The following is a 17,162-nucleotide window of genomic DNA, read 5'->3' on the forward strand; positions in this document are numbered from 1 at the left end:
TTCTCAGAAGAGGGGGCATCTGAGCTGAAACTAGGAGGATGGGCAGGAGTTGGGGGGGGCAGGGACACGATCAAGTTCAGGAGAGATCATAAAATTATGTCTTTCCTGCACCCGCCCAGTTGCCTGTGTGCTGGTGCACGACCAGGTGGTTGGAGGTCATACTTAAGGGTAGGGTGGAGGAGGAGGTGCATCCATGGAAGGAGGGGGGGGAACCAGGAATGGGGGACCTCAGGGAAGCCACGGAAGGTTCCAAAATGGAATGGTTCACTGTTGATGTGGTTGCAAATTCACATAGGAGCCATAGGGGCCGTGGGGTGGGGGTGGGGGGGCACAGGGATGAGAGGGGAGAGAAGGGATGAGTGCAGAGACAGCCTTCTGGAAACAGGTTAGCAGTTGCGACTGCAGACAGGAAGGGGGGGCCTGAATGCAACTTGGTCACGGAACGCACGCTGTGTGACTTTGGGCCAGTCACGCTCCTTCTCTGGGTCTCAATTCCCCAACTGCTAAATGGGATAGATAAAGCAACAGGCACCATCGGGCCGGGTCCCTCCACTGAGGCCCTGCAGACTTTCAGCCCCAGATCCTTCTCTGTTGCAGGGTTGGGGGGGGAGGCTGAGCAGCATCCCTGGCCCCCACCCACTCGATGCCAGGAGCGCCCCCAGTGTGACCACCACAGATGTCCCCAAACACCACCCCCATGTCTCCAGGGGCAAGATCTGTCTGTGATTCTTCTTGGGACATCTTTGGGCAGGGGGAGGGAGAGGCGGGGCAGATAAATGGAGAGTTTGGTGATAGGCAACTGGGGGGTGTGTGTGTGTGTTGAGGGCTCCTGCCTCCCACACCCAGAGGCAGAGTGCCCCTCTCAGGCTTGGCCGGGGAGGGAGCTGAAATGGATCTGCAGGCGCAGGCCTCGGATTTCCCAGCGCGCCTTGGCCGGTCTTCCTGGATACTATAGGAGCTCAGACAAATACCCCTCACCTCCCCCTGCTGCCCCCCAGGGGCTCAGGCCAAGTCTGGACCTCACCTGACTCCTCCCTCTCATGCCACACCCACTCCACCAGCGAACCCCACTGGCTGTGAACTCCATCCAGGTACCCCATCCTGCCTGGTCCAGCCCCATCCCTGTGGGCTCCATCTGGGGACACCTCCACTCTGGTCTCCCCGGCCCTGCCCTGGGCCCCCAGCTTCCTGAAGCCTCATCAGCTCTTCTCTCCCTCCTGCCCGAAAGCCTCCAGCAGCCCCACTCAGCATAAAATCCAGACTGCTCTGGGGAGGGGGGTGGGTATCCCCCCAAGGTTTCTATAGAAACTGGTCCCCTTGGGCCAAATCGCACCCCCTGCCTGGTTGTGTGCAGCTTGAGAACTAAGAATGTTTACATTTAGAAGTGGGGGGGGGTCAAAAAGAAGCGTAATATTTTCTGATACGTGAAAATGACATGAAATTCACATATCAGTGTCTGTAAATAAAGTTTTATTGGGACGGAGCCCTGCCCATCTGTGTGCTGGGGCCTCTGGCTGCTCTCGGGCTGCAGTGGCAGACAGGAGGGCTGGGTCCCCCCTACATCTCACCCCCCACCAGAAACAAAAATGTTACTGCCTGGCTCTACAGGGAGAATTTGCCCCCCACTACTGTAAGCAGTACCCCCGTCAAGTCCCTACACTTGCCCTGCTCAGACCCAATCCTGAGGTCACGGTGCCCTCCTTTCTGGTCTGGGGGCATCTGCTCTTGTGGTGTCCTCCACCCAGAGCACCCTCCCGCCTCCATTGTCCACATGGCCCATTCCTCTCCTTTTGTCTACACTGGAAGGCACCTGAACAGGGTATTTTTAGCAGGGTTTTTGTTGTTGTTGTTGTTTTCATTGCTCCTTTCCCCTCCTGATGCCACATCGTGTCCCCTTCTGAATACTCCCTGCTTCCTCTCGGGCTACTCCCCGCCTACAATGTCAGAGGAGACAGCATGAAACCAAGCGTGGGGCCCTTCTGAGGGTGGGTCTGTGAAGCCAGCCTGACCTCCAGCACCTACAGCAGGGAGGGACCCACTAAATGTCCGTTGAATGAATTCAAGGAACAGGTAACTCTGGAGAACAAAAACGCGAGACAGACTTTCCAGGAAGCAGTGAGGCCCTGGGAATCTGTGAATGTCTCAAAGCTCCAATCTTGTGCTTGTGGGTTTTTTCCTAAAACCTGAAATAAGGGCAGGAGGCTGGTGGGAACTGAGGCCTGGGCTCACGGCTTCAGTTAAATCCCATCTTATGGATGGGAAATCAGGCCCAGAAAGGCTCTGAGAAGGCTCAGGGCGAGTATGGCCATGTGTTCAGGTCTTTTTTTTTTTTTTTTTTAAATTCATGAGGGAGGCAGAGACACAGGTAGAGTGAGAAGCAGGCTCCCTGCAGGGGTAGCCCCATGTGGGACTTGATCCCAGGACCCCAGGATCACGACCTGAGCCAAAGGCAGATGCCCAACTGCTGAGGCCCCCAGGCACCCCGATGTGTTCAGGTCTTAAAGCAAAGGCTGGTGGCAGAGAAGCAGCAGCGGCAGGGAGGGAGGACCAGCAAAGGTGTGGGGGTGGCCTGTGCGCTGAGATGAGGGAGCAGCTGGGGGCGGGGAGGCGGGGGTGTCTGTGTGTCTGCAGTCACGCAGTCATGGTGTTCGCTTTCCTCCCTCGGGGGAGCTGAACAAAAGCCGAACCTGACTCCCGCTGTCTGCCCAGAAACTGGAGCCGCAGGAGGGAGGGACAGTGAGCTGCCGGAGATGGGGGGATGTAGAGGACGAGGTCGTCCCGTCCGTGTCCCCCCAGCCCCCGCCCCGCCACCTCCCAGATGCCCCTCTAGATGCCCCGACACCCTCACACCCAGCCCGAGGCTTTAACACGTGTCCCTGTCCCCCATGCACCCCCACACCTGTGCTACATGCCCAACATACCCGTGTCCCAAATTAGGTGTCTGTTTTTCTTTTCTTTTCTTTTTTTTTTGGTACGCAAACTTTTTCAAGGATTTGATCTCAATTTCGGTTATAATTCTACTTTTGAAGTTAAACAATTGTAGGGTTTGGTTTACCGCTGCCTTCAACATCTCAGGAATTCTCGGGGGGGGGGGGAAGGGGTAAATGTGAAGAGTCCAGATTAGGAGCTGATTCCAAACGGGATGAAGAATTTAAGGATCATTTGGCAATGAAGGAGTCTGACTCTGTGCCCACATTTTTTTTGTAGGTGGTGAGCGAGCTATTTATTTCTGACTCCATCTCTTGCTACTTCTCTCCAATCAGTAGACTCCCCACCCCCCCCACCCCCAACCTGGGGGAAGTCTGGTGTCTCCATTCCTAGCTGTGTGACCTTGGGCAAGTCTCTAACTTCTCTGGGCCTCCTCTCCTCATCTGTAAAGTGGAATAATAAAAGCTCCTACCCCATAGGATTGTCATGAGGAAGACATGAGCTAACATCCGCAAAGCTCCGGGTTAAGCTCCTTACAGAGTTTGAAAACACACATAAAACCAAAACAAGGAAATAAAGCCCGAACCGGGTGCAATCAGCAAAAATGAATTCAATGCTATTACATTTAAATGTTTAAAGTTTAAATTAAAATAAGGATGGGATGCCCGAGTGGCACAGTGGTTGAGCATCTGCCTTTGGCTCAGGGTGTGATCCCGGGGTCCTGGGATCGAGTCCCACATCGGGGTCCCCTGCAGGGAGCCTGCTTCTCCCTCTGCCTCTCTCTCTCTGTCTCTCATGAATAAATAAATAAAATCTTTAAAACAAAATTAATTAAAGAAAGGGAAATGGAATGTTAAGCTGAACATATTCCAGAAATAGATGAGTTGGGAAAACCGAGGGCGCCACGGGAGGCTCGGGAACAGACGCACGGTGACCCAGCTAGTCAGGCGGAGGACGCGCCCAAACCCAGAGCCACCTGACTTTACAAACAGGCTTGTTCCTCTGCCCCCTTTTCAGCTTTCCAGAGCTCCTCTCCTCGGGCTGGACCCTCTTCAGCATCAGCCCGCCCACACGCTCTGTTCCAGCCCAAGAACCTGCTCATCATCATCCCAAGATGGCCCTGAATCACCCAGGCCTGGCCCAGCCCCCATACTTCCCTACACTTGGGGGACCAGGGGAGGGTGGGTACAACTGAGGAAGGAACATCTCCCTCCGGGAGCTCACAGTCCTCTGCACTGGAGGCCAGCTCCAGCCCACCTCAGGGCCTTTGCACTGGCTGTTCCCTCGGCCTGGAACGCAATTCTTGAAATATGCGCACGATTCCCCCCCTCTTTCCCTTCTGACCTTTGCTCTTATATCAGCTCCTTGATGAGGCCTTTCTTGACACCTTGCTTTAGGACTGCAACCAACTCCCCTGCCCCAGATGCTCCCTTTCCTTGCTTTCTTTGTTTCTGTGGTATAAAAAATGCCTTTTCACTCATTTATGTTGTTTAATATCCACCAACCCCACATGGCTGTCAGCTCCAAGAGGGTAGGCAATTCCTCAACACCTAGAACAGGGCCTGATACAAACACTTTGCTGAGTGAATGCTCAAAAGCAAGATATAGAGTCCCTGAGAAAGTGAGTCCTCCGAAAAGCAAGCGGTTACTGGAACTAGGGAGAATGGAGATTCTTCCAGAAGAAGAGTTACTGGGGCCAAATAGGGCGGGGGCTGTAGAGGGTTGGACAGGTGGGAGATGCAGGAGAGGGCTTTCCCCATGGAAGGAAGAGCAGGGGGGTGGGGGCTGGTGGCTGGAAACGGAGCAGGAAGAGGTGGGGACATGAGCAGGAAGAGGTGGGGACATGACTGCAGCAGGGTGCAGTCGACAGGAAAGGCAGGAGAGGGAGCAGACCCGGAACCTGTGGGGGGTGAGGAACCACGGGGAGAGTCTGACCAGGAGGGGCCTGGTCGTAAGGAAGCTGCCAGAAGGATCAGAGGAAGCTTGGGGGACAGTGCTCCGAGGGCCCAGTGGCTCCTCAGCCAGGCCCTGAGGCACCCAAGCCTGAAACTAGGGGACACTGGGCATTCAGAGGCCTCAGACTCACCTCTGTCTTCTTAAATCGTGCCCGGAGGGTCTTCATGGCCAGCGTCCCACGTTTCTCCTCAACACAGGCAGGCCACCTGGGGAAGCACGAGGGTGGGGCAGGATGCAGCACCTGGTGAGCAGGAGGGTCACCTGCCTCCCTCTCCTCGAAAGGACCCCTTGGTCTTCCCTGGGCCATTTCAGACCCTAGAGCAGGACACAGACACAGGACACCCCATCTCCTATTTGCTGTGTGTCCTTTGGCAGGTCACTTGCCCTGAGTTTCACCTGCCTCATCCTTAACCTGAGGGAGAGAATCCCCTTTTGACCAATGGTCAGTTTTCAGTGAAGTCCCTAGCCTAGGGCCTGGCAAACAGTAGGTGCTCAATATATGCACCTCTCCGGTGTTCCCTGTTGTGCACGCAGATAAAGCTTTCTGTGGTCTCTAAGCTTTCATCAGTGCAGTTATTTCTACATAGAATACCCTTCCTTCTCCTTCTCTGGTCAACTCCTATTTACCCTTCACAGCCCCGTTCCAGAACCCGATGTTCTGATGAGCTTCGCCTGTTGTCCACAGGCTGAACTCTCAACTCCTCAAACCGGCTTCCTCCAGCCCTGCTTGGGTCCCTTCCTCTGCCCCGGCCCTGGCTTTGGAGGCTGGAAGTGTCTGGGCTGGTATTAGTACATGAGGCTGGTCTGCACAAAGGCACGTTTCTTGGATAATCAGAGAAGATCATCTGCAGCCAAGTGTCCTTCCACCAGGCGGTGTCTGTGTGACGGAAAGCACGGAGGCCAGTCACCCAAGGTGAGAGGTCGGGGGCGACGGCTGTGTACATGTATCGGCACCTGTCCGCCTATACATGCCTGCCTGGGCCCCCTACGCGTTCTTCCCGTGTACGGGGCTGGAGGGCAGACACATCTCAAGGTGGGCGGCCAGGGATTCCTCCCCACTGGGAGTCGGATTTCTATGGAGGCCTCATCACCTCTCCAACCTGCCTGTGAATTCTCGAAGCCATTCTTCCGTCTGTCTACTCACCCATCCGTTCCCCAGTGCATCCATCCTCCTACCTGAGCGTTTGTACAGACACCCGCTGGCTACCAGCCACCAACTCACCTTCCCATGACCCTTCAATCATACTTCATCCACCACCCACCTATCATCCATCTATGCACCCACTTACATATTGGACAACCATCCAGCCAACCATCCAGCCAGCCATCCACCTAGCCACCCATCCAACACCGACCCATCCATCTACCTAGCCACCCATCCAACACCCACCCATCCATCCACCTACCCACCCACCTACCTACACATCCAACACCCATCTACCTATCCAACCATCCATCCACTTACCCACCCATCTATCCACGTGCCCATCTACCTACACATCCAACATGCACCCACCCACCCACCCATCCATCCACCTACCCACCCATCCACACATTCAACACCCACCTATCCATCCACGTACTCACCCACCTACGTATCCAACATGCACCCACCGACTCATCTACCTAGCCACCTACCTACACATCCAACACCCACACATCCATCCATCTACACACCCACCCACCTATCTACACACCCAACACCCACCCATCCACTCACTCCACGGCGCATTCATCCATTCACCCTTCCATCTACCCACCCTTCTATCTACTGATCACTCATTCACCCACCCACCCCTCCACCAATCAGCATACCCATTCACTCAGCACTCACCCTACTCTTTTTCTTCTACCTCTGTCTCAATCACACCCAGAGCAGGGTGTAATAAGACACCCAAGAGAGTCCACAGGTTGCCAGGACAGGAGAGAACCATGGGCTTGGGGGGACGGGAGTAGCTTCCCGGAAGAGGTGATGGTATATAAAGCAGGACCTGATGGCCAGGCAGGATGCTGAGAGGGACAGTGGCAGTTAAAGAGGGTATGTACCCTAGACAGTGCAAAGGCTGGGAAGTGGGAAGTGCATGCATGAGCGTGTGCACGTGTGTGTGTGTGTGTGTGTGTGTGTGCATGTGAGGGTGCCTGGGTAGCTCCTCGCCACAGCTGGGACACATGCGGGCTTCTCCTTTCTCCCTCACACCAGGGCTCAGAGGCAAGGGGCTGAAGTCCTAAGGGGCGCCCCATCCCAGGCTTCCCTCACTTCCTCCTCTCCTACCTCCTGCGACTCCAGTGACTCTAGCACCAGCCTCTGCGCTCACTGCCGGCTCCAATTACCTGCTCCCGGCTGGGCCACCAGCTCACACCAGCAGCTCCAAGCGCTCAGCTCAGACACCCGATCGGCTCTGAGAAGGCAGCTGCCCCAGGGGGCCGGGGATGAGCAGAGGGAGGAGACAGGCTGGCCGCGGGGCTGCCTGCTGGCCAACGAGCTCTTCCGCCACCCTCTACCTCCCTTCCAGGCCTTTGCACTTGCTGCTTCTCCACCAGGAATGCCCCTTCTCTACCCTACGTTACTCCCAACCCGCTCGCTCTCCCCATCTCATTCCTACTCACTCTTCGGATCTTTGCTGCAACACCCCCTCCTCCAGGAAGCCTTCCCAGGTGCACCCAGGCTGGGTCAGGTGCCTCCTCTGAGCTCCCTGTCGCCCGGTGCCCTCATGGCACCTTAATCACACCAGAGTCACCATCCCCCGGTCACCGGTTTGTGTCCATCTCTCGCCACAAGGTGCCGCCTTTGTTCTCCAGCGTCTCCCCCGCGCGTTTCTTCAACGCATCCTCGAGGCCACCAGCCCCAGTGCCCTTGAGCGGTCTCCTAGCGGCGCACCTGCCCTGCCCAGGGGAGACTGCCCCGCACCTGGGCAGCGCTGGGCAATCCGCAGCGGCGTCCAAGGCCCCACGTTGCACACACCAGGCCCCCGCCGCACACTTGCACGAGTACCCTGCGTTTGTGACTTTCATAAACTCCCGAAATGTGCAGCAGAAAGAGCCTCGACGGGAAGCACCTGGCCTCGGCGACGGCGGGGGGTGGCGTGGGGACCTCCATTTGCTCATTTGCAAGAAGAGCAAAGGGGACGCGCTGGCCACTTGTGCCCCTCATTTTATTCTTTTGCAAGATTTTTTTTTTTAATTCATTTACGAGCACAAGTAGGGAGAGGGAGGGGCGGGCTCCCAGGGGAGCAGAGCCGCACCCGCGTCCCATCCCAGGACCCGACCTGAGCCGAAGGCAGACGCCTAACTGACTGCGCCACCCAGGCGCGCCTGTGCCCCTCATCTCAGGGGTGACTGCACAAATCTCCGCGGGGTGCTCGCCGCGGTCTCCCGCCAGCCGCCACCGCGTCCAAGCGGGCCGGCTTCCCTTTGCCAGCAGTTGACATGGCGCCTGCGGCGACAGGCGAGGCGCATGCGCCTTGGAGGGAGCGGCCCGGCGAGCGCGGTGGAACGCGGCTCCGCCCCCCCGGCCCGCCCCATTTCCGGCGGAAGCGGCCTCAACAAGAGAAACTTTATTGTTCCCGTTGGGGCGGCGAGGATGTCGGTGAATTACGCGGCGGGACTGTCGCCGTACGCGGACAAGGGCAAGTGCGGCCTCCCCGAGGTGAGCGGGGCCCGGAGTCCGGCAGGCCGCCCGCAGCGCCGCGGGCTGGGCGGGGCCGGACGGCAGCGGGGCATTGTGGGAACATCGGGAGGCACCGAGGCTAGACAATGGGAGGGACTTCCCAGGGAGGAGGGGGCGGGAAGTGACGCCCCCTGCGCTCCCGGGGACCCGGACGCCCCCAGCCCCGGGTGGGCCGAGCGGGTGACGGGGGAAGCCGGGGCGCAGCTGCAGGGAGGGCGAGGCGAGGAGGCGAATAAACGCCCTCGGAGCGCGAGTTAGGCCGGAGAGGAGCCCAGGGGCGGGAGCGCGGGGGCCGCACGTGCCAGGCGGTGGGGGAGGGTTTGGGCTGCAGGGACGGGCTCAGGTGTCACAAAGACCCCTCCGCCGCTGCCGGACGAGCGGGGAGTCCCTGCCCCTCTGGGTCCCCCGCCCCCCCGTGGGCGGGGGCGGGGTGGGGGGTCGCCCCATCCGCTGCGGGCTGGGCTGTGCCTTCTGCGTGAGCGGTTCGTGCAGCCCGAGCCCTCAGCCCCGTCCCCAGCCCCTGTCTCCTCCGCTTCCTCCTCCTGCCGGTCGGTCGCCTGAGCCCACAGACATTTCTTGAGCACCTGCTGTGCACCAGCCAGGTGCTTGCTAGGCCCTGGGGCCACAGTGGGGCACAGGGCATCCCAAACCCCCTCATTCTGGCAGGAAGACGCCCGAGGAGCAAGTAAATATAAGAAAGTAGAGGGTGGAGAAAAGTAAGGCCGGGAGCGGTGGTGAGAGCTGGGGCTGCACTGAAACCAGAGCCCAGGAGGCATCGTTTACATGACTTTTGGGCTTTCTTTCTTTCTTTCTTTTCTTTCTTTTCTTTCTTTTCTTTCTTTCTTATTGTGGCAAAATGTACCACCTTAACCATCTTTAAGTACACAGTTCAGCGGCATAGAACACGCTCATGCTGTTGTGCGACCACCCCCAGCACTGTCTGCAGAACCTTCTGTCTCCCCACACGGAGACCCCGTCCCCAGGAAGCACTGACCCCCGCCCCCTGCCCCACCCCTGGCTCCCACCACCTCCTCTGTCTCTGTGGACGGGCCTCCTATGGGGACTTCCTGGGAGTGGGGTCCTGCGGGAGGCGTCCTTCTGGGTCTGGGTCCTCTCCCTGAGCCCGGTGTCCTCGGGTCCGCCCACGCGGGGGCAGGTGTCGGGATCCCTTCCTTTCTAGGGCTGGATCATATTCCGGACATGGATGGACCGCATTGTGTTTATCCTTTCATCCATCGATGGATGCTTGTGTTGATTCCCCATTTTAGCGATTGTAAATGATGCTTCTGTGAACATTGGGTGTGCAAACGAGGGGCCTTTTGAGCCGAGACCTAAAGGGGGTGAGGGAGGAGCCATGTACAGCCCGTGCACAGGATCAGGCCTAGGCCTGGTGTGTTGGAGGTACAGTGAGGAGGCATGGGTGGCTGTAGCAGAGCGGGCGAGGGGGAGAGGGGGACAGGATGGGGCGGGTGTGCAGGGCCTTGGGGGCCACTGGGAAGGATTAGGCTTTTACCCTGGGGGAGTCCTGGAGGGCTGTGGGCAGAGGGGGGACCTGAGGACCAGCTGCCTTTTCCAGTGAGTTCTCTCCCCTGGATGAGGCAGGGCTTCCCCGCCTGTGGCTAGTGACCTTGCCCTCCGGGACACAGTTTGACCTCCCCCTTTTGCTCCATCCCCTGACAGATCTTCGACCCGCCTGAGGAGTTGGAGCGCAAGGTGTGGGAGCTGGCACAGTTGGTCTGGCAGTCCTCCAACGTGGTGTTCCACACAGGTGCTGGCATCAGCACCGCCTCGGGCATCCCAGACTTCAGGTCTGTGGGCGTGGAGGGGAAGCCGAGGCAGGGCTGCCACACAGCCAGCAGCTCCCTGTCAGCTCACAGAGGCTTGGGCATCAGAACCCCTCCTGCCACCTTCCCCCTGGGGGTGTTGAGCTTGGGGAAGACCCTGCCCTTGCAGACATGTCCCTTTAAGGCATGCTCAACCTTCTGCTCACATCCCATTCCAGGACCTGGTCACCTGGCCATGCCTAGCTGCAAGAGATTTTGGGGAATGTAGTCTTTTTGTTTTTTGGGTTTTTTGTTAAGAATTTATTTATTCATGAGAGACACAGAGAGAGAGAGAAGCAGAGACACAGGCAGAGGGAGAAGCAGGCTCCCTGCAGGGAGCCCGATGCAGGACTCGATCCCGGGACCCTGGGATCATGCCCTGGGCCAAAGGCAGGAACTAAACTGCTGAGCCACCCAGGGATCTCCAGAATGTAGTCTTTTTGCCTGGGCTCATCACACATGCCTAAATATTGGGTTTCTTTCTTTCTTTTTTTTTTAATATTTTATTTATTCTTGAGAGACACAGAAGGAGAGAGGCAGAGACACAGGCAGAGGGAGAAGCAGGCTCCATACAGGGAGTCTGATGTGGGACTCGATCCTGGAACTCCAGGATCATGCCCTGAGCCAAAAGCAGTTGCTCAACTGCTGAGCCACCCAGGTGTCCCTTTTTTTGGCGGGGGTGGGGGGTGGGGGGAAGGGATTCTATTTACGTCAGATGATGGGAAGGTCAGGAGCAGTTAGCTCCATGCTCACTTGCAAATATTTTTCTATCAGACCTGGCGCCAGGCAAGTGGCTTTAACCATCAAGCTCTCAGCCTCCTCACCTATTAACAAGGGCGTGCAACCAGACAGTGTCTAGACTCCTTCCTGCTTCAGGCATCCTGTTGTTAGACAAGAACCTTGCTGAAGTGTAAGGGTCTCAAACTGGCACCCCACCCCAGGGACCCCAGTAGGGGCTGAGTTTGTAACCCTGCCCCCTAGAGCAGGCCTATCGCATTCATACTCCCTCCCTAGGCCTCAGCCCAGACTTGCAGCAGGAGGGCAGATTCCTGGTTCTGGGAGGAATGTGAGACTTCTAAGGGTGACTCCCCCCCACCCCTCCTCCCTAATCTGCCGTGGCTCCCCACTGCCACACAGGAGAGTCCCAGGTACTTCAAGCTGGAAATCCAAGCCCTTCCTGACCCCACCTCGGGACATCTCTCCAGCCTCAGCCCCTGCTACTCCTACTGGGGCCCCCAGACCCCTCGCATGTCCCCAAGCTCACAGGCTATCACCAGCCCCCTCGGCCTTTGCTTACCCCTTCTGCTCTGCCCTATCCTCGCACAGTTGAAGAGACAGCTCAGCCTCCTCCAGGAAGCCTTCCCAGGCCCCCATGCATAGCCCCCCCCACCCACTTCCACTGGGCTCCTCCAGCCCCACAGCTGCAGAGTCTGTGGCCACTTGTGTCTCCTCCTCTCACAGGATGGAGGGCTCCTCAAGGGCAGGGCCCGGGTCTGCTAGGACCCCAGCATCACCCAGTGCAGGGCCAGGCTCAGTGCAGCAGCAGAAAATGTGGATTGGAATGAATAATTTTTTGCCCCGCATTCTCCCCCCAGCCCCCAGTCTCCAAGATTCTCTGTCTATGCTCTGTCTCTTTCTTTCTACCCCTGTCTCCTTGAATCCTAAACTCTCCGTGTCTCTCCCCACTTGCCGCCTTCAGGGGCCCCCATGGCGTCTGGACGATGGAGGAGCGGGGCCTGGCCCCCAAATTCGACACCACCTTTGAGAGCGCGCGGCCCACGCAGACCCACATGGCACTGGTGCAGCTGGAGCGCGTGGGCCTCCTCCGCTTCCTGGTCAGCCAGAATGTGGATGGGCTGCATGTGCGCTCCGGTTTCCCCAGGTAACGCCAGGCTCCCGGGCTGGCTCAGCCTGGGGCAGGCCACCCCTCCCTCTCTCTGGGCCTCAGTCTCCTCATCTGTAAAATGAACGTTGATGCCGGCCCCTTGCTCGTGAGGCCAACGTGGCAATGGAGTGAGGCAGCAGGGAAAAGCACTTGGCACTCAGTAGGACTCCCTATGGTGTGTTGTCGCTGCCTCCTGGGCATATCTGGAGAAATGGGGTCCCTGTTTCTGGTCCCAGGGTGATTCCAGCCCGGACTGCTCTGGACCTCTGTTGTCCTACAGCACAGCCTTCAGCCACCAGCACCATAGCCCAGCCACAGGCCGCTACAAAATCTTGCTTGGAGTGAGGCCGAGAGGGAATTGGGTGCGGGAGGAAGGGTGCTCACAGTTTAGAACTTGTTGTTGGGCTTTAACATTCCCCTTTGTCACTCGTGTAGTGAATGTGAGCACTGTGTTAGGGCTGGCCGGGTCTTCCCCTTGGGGTGCAGGCAAGAGCCGGGTCAGCGGTTGACATGAGCGGGCGACACTTGGTAGGCGAGGGTCCAGGAAAAAAGACTTTTCTCTGCTTATACAGGTGAATGAGGCCCCTGTCCCGTCCTCTTTTGAAGTGGGCCTGAGTCCCACTGTGGAGGAATAAGCACTAATTGCCCAGCACCCACTGTGCGCAGACAGGAGCAAAGTAGATCACACCCAACAACTACCCCGAGCCCACTGCAGGCCACACACTGTTCTAGACACAGGACACTGGGTGCACAAGACAGAAGGTGCGCCCTCCTGGGGCTCATGCTCCAGTGGGGAGGAAACAGAAGACATGAGCAAATCAAAATCTGTGTCAGGCGGTGATCACTGTTGTGGAACAAATGGGGAAGGTGGGGCAGGAGTTGCAAGTCAGGGAGGCTGACATTTGAGTGGGGACGTGAGGGAGGTGACGGAGCCAGGAGAAGAGCCTTCCAGGCCTGATCATTGTTCTCCCAAAAATCCCAAAAGTTAGGCTCTGTTGTCCCATTTCACAGATGGGGGCCCGAGGCAAGAGAGGTTAAGTGACCTACACAAGGTCACACAGCCACAGAGCCGGGAGTTGATTCCACGTTCCTCTGCTCCCCACCCCCGGGCCACCCATCGCCTCAGGTTCCTCTTTTGCAAACCAGGGATTAGAATTCCTGTCCTTTCGACCTGGTGACATTCGGAGGTTCCAACACGATTGTGGATGGATTTTGTGAACGGACCAGGCTGCCTGTGTACGAAGGTGGGGTCAGCTGTGAGGGTTAATGATTCCTCAGGCTCAGGGAGGCTGGGTCATCTGCGTAAGGCTGTATGTGAGGATGATGGAGTCAGCAGCCAGAGGCGCTGGACCGAGTCCATTGATCTATGGTTGAGGGCTTCGGGAAGGCTTCCTGGAGGAGGAGGGCTTAGTGCTCAGCCTGAAGCCTCAGGAGTCGGAACCCCGTGCCACAGCCAAGTGTTTCCCTTCTCCTCCCACAGGGACAAGCTGGCGGAGCTCCACGGAAACATGTTCGTAGAGGAATGTGTCAAGTGTAAGACGTGAGTGCCGCGGGAGGGTGGGGGCGGGGGCGCCAGGTGTGGGCAGCGAGGTGGGGACACAATTCAACCCATGGCAGAGTGTGACAGGAGTGTGTCCGCCCACTCTGGGAAGGCTGAACCAGAGCCCTTCGTGGAGCTGGTGCGCTCTGGGGGGGGGGGTCTCCTCCTGCTGGCTGAGCGGCCGCACAGGTGGGGCCCCCCCAATTCAAAAAAATTTGTCCCCCCCAAAAAATTTTGTCCCCAAATTTATTTTGAAAAAATTTCAGATCTATAGAAAACTCACAAGAATTTTATCATGAACTCGTACTTTGCCTAGACCAGGGCTCAGCAGGTTTATTCTGGAAAGGGTCAGAGGGTCAAACATTTCCAGCTTTGTGGCCCAGACGGTCTCTGTTAGGACTACAGGCTCTGCTGTTGTGGCGTGAGAGGCGCGTAGACCACACATGGAGGAATGGGCTTGGCCGTGTGCAAATAAAACTTTATTCATGAAAACAGGAGGCCAAGGGCCAGGTTTGATCCATAGTTTGCTGATCCCGACATAGGTTTGACAGCTGTGTTACTGTTTTGCCACATTTTGTCAGTACTTGCTGGGCTGTTGAGGAGTAAGTGGCGGGCCCCTCGTGTCCACCACCCCTGACCCGCAGGTCACGTACCTCCCAGGAGCTCTGCTCTTTCTCGGCCACAGCCAGTCGTGCAGGCCGGGACGCGGAAGGCAATGTAGACAATCAGGCCGTGACCTGGGTTCCCAGTGCTCCTGTGGCTTGTCTCTGTCCTGGTCTGAGATCCGGCCTAGGATCCAGTCTCCAGTCTCCTTTGCTGGAACACTTCCCAACCTTTCTGCTTCCGCGGCATTGGTGTCAGGGGTGCAGCCAGGCCAGCTGCGCTGTGGAAGCCCCCCCTTTCCCTGCTCTGGGTTTGTGGCATGTTTCCTCACACTTAGATTCTGGTCGTACGGCCCCCACTTCCCTGGGAGAACAGGGAAGGGCGAGAGCAGCCTCGCTCAGGCTGCAGGGCAGGAACCCCGGGAGCAGTGGTGGGCTGACCCGGCCCTGCTGGCCCTCCTCCTCCCCCAACACAGGCAGTACGTCCGGGACACCGTAGTGGGCAGCATGGGCCTCAGGGCCACAGGCCGGCTCTGCACTGTGGCCAAAGCGAGGGGGCTGCGGGCCTGCAGGTGAGTGACCTCTCGCGGCGCCTGGACTCCGGGGGAGGGTGCACGTCTCTGTGCTGATCCCCGCCCTCCGCTGCAGGGGGGAGCTGAGGGATACCATCCTGGACTGGGAGGACGCCCTGCCTGACCGGGACCTCACTCTTGCCGACGAGGCCAGCAGGTCTGACCCTCAGATGAGCCCGGATGGGGTGGGGGGGGGGGGTCTCTGTGGAAGCGCAGGTGGCGCCAGCCCAGGGCCGTCAGGAAGGGCTTCCTGGGAGAGCAGGCTGTGCCTTCTCTGGGCCTCACTGGCTTATTAATAACAGCAGCTACTCACACACTCTGCCCCGTGCCTGTGTTGCAGGCAGGGAAACTGAGGCCTCAGCACGTGGACTTCTCTGTCCAGTGCTACCCAGCCCAGAAGTGGCTGAGCCAGGTTAGAACCTGAGCCCCAAGTGTTGAAGGTCCTGCCCCCATCAATGACCCTGCTTCTGCAACGGGGTAGGGAGGTGGCTGAGGCAGAAGGGCAGCGGCCGGAGCAGGACTCAGGGCAGCCTGAAAGCTGTGGGCGGCCCCTGGGAGCAGAGGTGGGTGTGGAGAGAGCTGGCCTCCCAGGGCTGGGCGTGTTGCAGGAGCACGGGGTGGGGTGGGGGGGCAGAGGGCCTTGAGCCCCAGGGGTCAGAGGGCACCAGACCCAGGCACAGGGTCGAAGGGGCTCGATCTGACTCTGCCGTCCCGTCCCAGGAACGCAGACCTGTCCATCACGCTGGGCACCTCCCTGCAAATCCGGCCCAGCGGGAACCTGCCACTCGCCACTAAGCGCCGAGGAGGCCGACTGGTCATTGTCAACCTTCAGCCCACAAAGCACGTATGTCCTGGGCCCACCCTGACATCCTCCCTGCCCCTGCCTCCCTCCCCTCCAGGCCTCTGCCCAAGCCCACCTGTCTCTGCCCCCACAGGACCGCCATGCCGACCTGCGCATCCACGGCTATGTGGATGAGGTCATGACCAGGCTTATGAAGCACCTGGGCCTGGAGATCCCTGCCTGGGACGGTCCCCGCGTGCTGGAGAGAGCGCTGCCACCCCTGCCCCGCCCACCCGCACCCAAGCCCGAGCCCAAGGAGGAGGCGCCCGCCCAGCTCAATGGCCCAGCACCCGCCAGTCCCAAGCAGGAGCCCTCCACAGAGCCCTGCACCCAGCACAATGGCTCTGGGCCCGGCAGCCCCAAGAGGGAGCGGCTGGACAGTCCTGTACCACACAGGCCCCCCAAAAGGGTGAAGGCCGAGGTGGCCCCCAGCTGACCAGGGAGCCCGGGGAGGGTGGGGCTTTTTGTAGAAACCGTGGATTCATCTTTTCTTATTGGTCTCACTTTGTTACTCGTACCTGCCCTTGAGGGTGGGAGAGGGTGACCTCAGGGTGCTGATTGCTGGGCTCCAGGCCCCGGGGCAGGCTCACTCTCCACTGCCTCTCTCTTTAGCTCTAGGGGCCTCTGGTGTGGGCCTGGGGAGGAGCGTTTTCACCCTGGAAGCTGACCTTGGACCTGACACCCCAGGCACCTGCTCCTCCCCGTGCCCCAGTCCCTGACTCAGGGTGTTCTGGGGAGGTGTGGCCAGGCCCTCCCTAGTTTCCAGTCTAAACAGGAGTTGACGTTCTCTGCCCCCCCCCCGGGCTCTCACACTCCCCAGCCTCTGCCTCCCCCAAATCGCCTTCACAGTCCCTCTAGGAGGCAAGCTGGGGCAGAGCCACCATTACGAAGCCAGACTTTGTGTGGCACAGACAGTGGTTGGTTTGCACTGCCTTTGGAGCTAGAGGGAGAAACAGGTGTGTCCACCTGCCTTCCTCCAGACTTCCAGAGAAGTCTTCAATGCAATAAAAGCAGAGATTCTTGCATCTGAGTCTGTGTTTGACACTTGTAACCTTGTGGCAGGTCCTAGTCCTAGGGAGGAGGGGGCCGGAGGGGCCACGGAGCCGGAATCCATGGTCCCCTTGCCCCTTATGGAGTCTGTAGGCCTCCGTGCAGTCAGGCCTGGGGGCGGCGGCGGAGGGCAGTTCCCCAGCCGCATGGTTTCTAAATATTGCCCTCCACTCCTGGGCTGTGAGCGCCTCGAGGGGAGAGGCCATGGCCTTTGGTCTGGTTCACAACCCCAAGCACCTGCACCTGCGCAGAGCAGGTGGGGAGTCACCACGCATTCGGAGAGTGCAGGCACGGCCGG

General features: G+C 58.6%; 2 protein-coding genes across 18 annotated transcripts in view; one reads left to right on the forward strand and one right to left on the reverse strand.

Moving 5' to 3' along the window:
- ANKRD24 (ankyrin repeat domain 24) overlaps nt 1–8,313 on the reverse strand; it is a 25,804-nt gene extending 17,491 nt beyond the window's left edge. For 3 of the 7 annotated variants that reach the window (XM_038567753.1, XM_038567750.1, XM_038567749.1), the window contains exon 1: nt 5,015–6,202. In XM_038567753.1, the coding sequence (XP_038423681.1) occupies nt 5,015–5,191 (177 nt within the window). In that variant the 5' untranslated portion in view covers nt 5,192–6,202. Of the gene's footprint in view, nt 1–5,014; nt 6,204–7,156; nt 7,429–7,491 lie in introns of those variants that run through there. The other 4 variants (XM_038567748.1, XM_038567754.1, XM_038567751.1 and 1 more) reach the window with 3 other exon arrangements.
- Nucleotides 4,779–16,844, forward strand: SIRT6 (sirtuin 6). 11 transcript variants are annotated; one of them, XM_038567755.1, is made up of 9 exons: nt 4,785–4,837; nt 5,570–5,797; nt 10,232–10,359; nt 12,074–12,256; nt 13,740–13,799; nt 14,878–14,973; nt 15,050–15,130; nt 15,694–15,817; nt 15,909–16,844. In XM_038567755.1, the coding sequence occupies exons 2-9, from the start codon at nt 5,678–5,680 to the stop codon at nt 16,248–16,250; spliced, it is 1,134 nt and encodes a 377-aa protein (XP_038423683.1). In that variant the 5' UTR covers nt 4,785–4,837; nt 5,570–5,677; the 3' UTR covers nt 16,251–16,844. The 11 variants fall into 11 exon arrangements, with proteins under 11 accessions (XP_038423685.1, XP_038423683.1, XP_038423684.1 ...); XM_038567762.1 differs by lacking the exons at nt 4,785–4,837; nt 5,570–5,797 and adding exons at nt 8,873–9,236; nt 11,149–11,284; XM_038567763.1 differs by lacking the exons at nt 4,785–4,837; nt 5,570–5,797 and adding exons at nt 9,811–9,952; nt 11,149–11,284.
- Nucleotides 16,845–17,162: the final 318 nt, after the last annotated feature.

Source organism: Canis lupus, chromosome 20 (genome assembly GCF_011100685.1).
Source record: "Canis lupus familiaris isolate Mischka breed German Shepherd chromosome 20, alternate assembly UU_Cfam_GSD_1.0, whole genome shotgun sequence".
NCBI classification, from domain to species: domain Eukaryota; kingdom Metazoa; phylum Chordata; class Mammalia; order Carnivora; family Canidae; genus Canis; species Canis lupus.

Bases quoted from the DNA above. Each gene is read 5' to 3' on its own strand.
- SIRT6 (XM_038567755.1), top strand. From the start codon at position 5,678: ATGAGGCTGGTCTGCACAAAGGCACGTTTCTTGGATAATCAGAGAAGA. The intron at 10,360-12,073 runs GTCTGTGGGCGT...TGCCGCCTTCAG, and splicing joins TCGGGCATCCCAGACTTCAG to GGGCCCCCATGGCGTCTGGA. The intron at 15,818-15,908 runs GTATGTCCTGGG...CTGCCCCCACAG, and splicing joins ACCTTCAGCCCACAAAGCAC to GACCGCCATGCCGACCTGCG.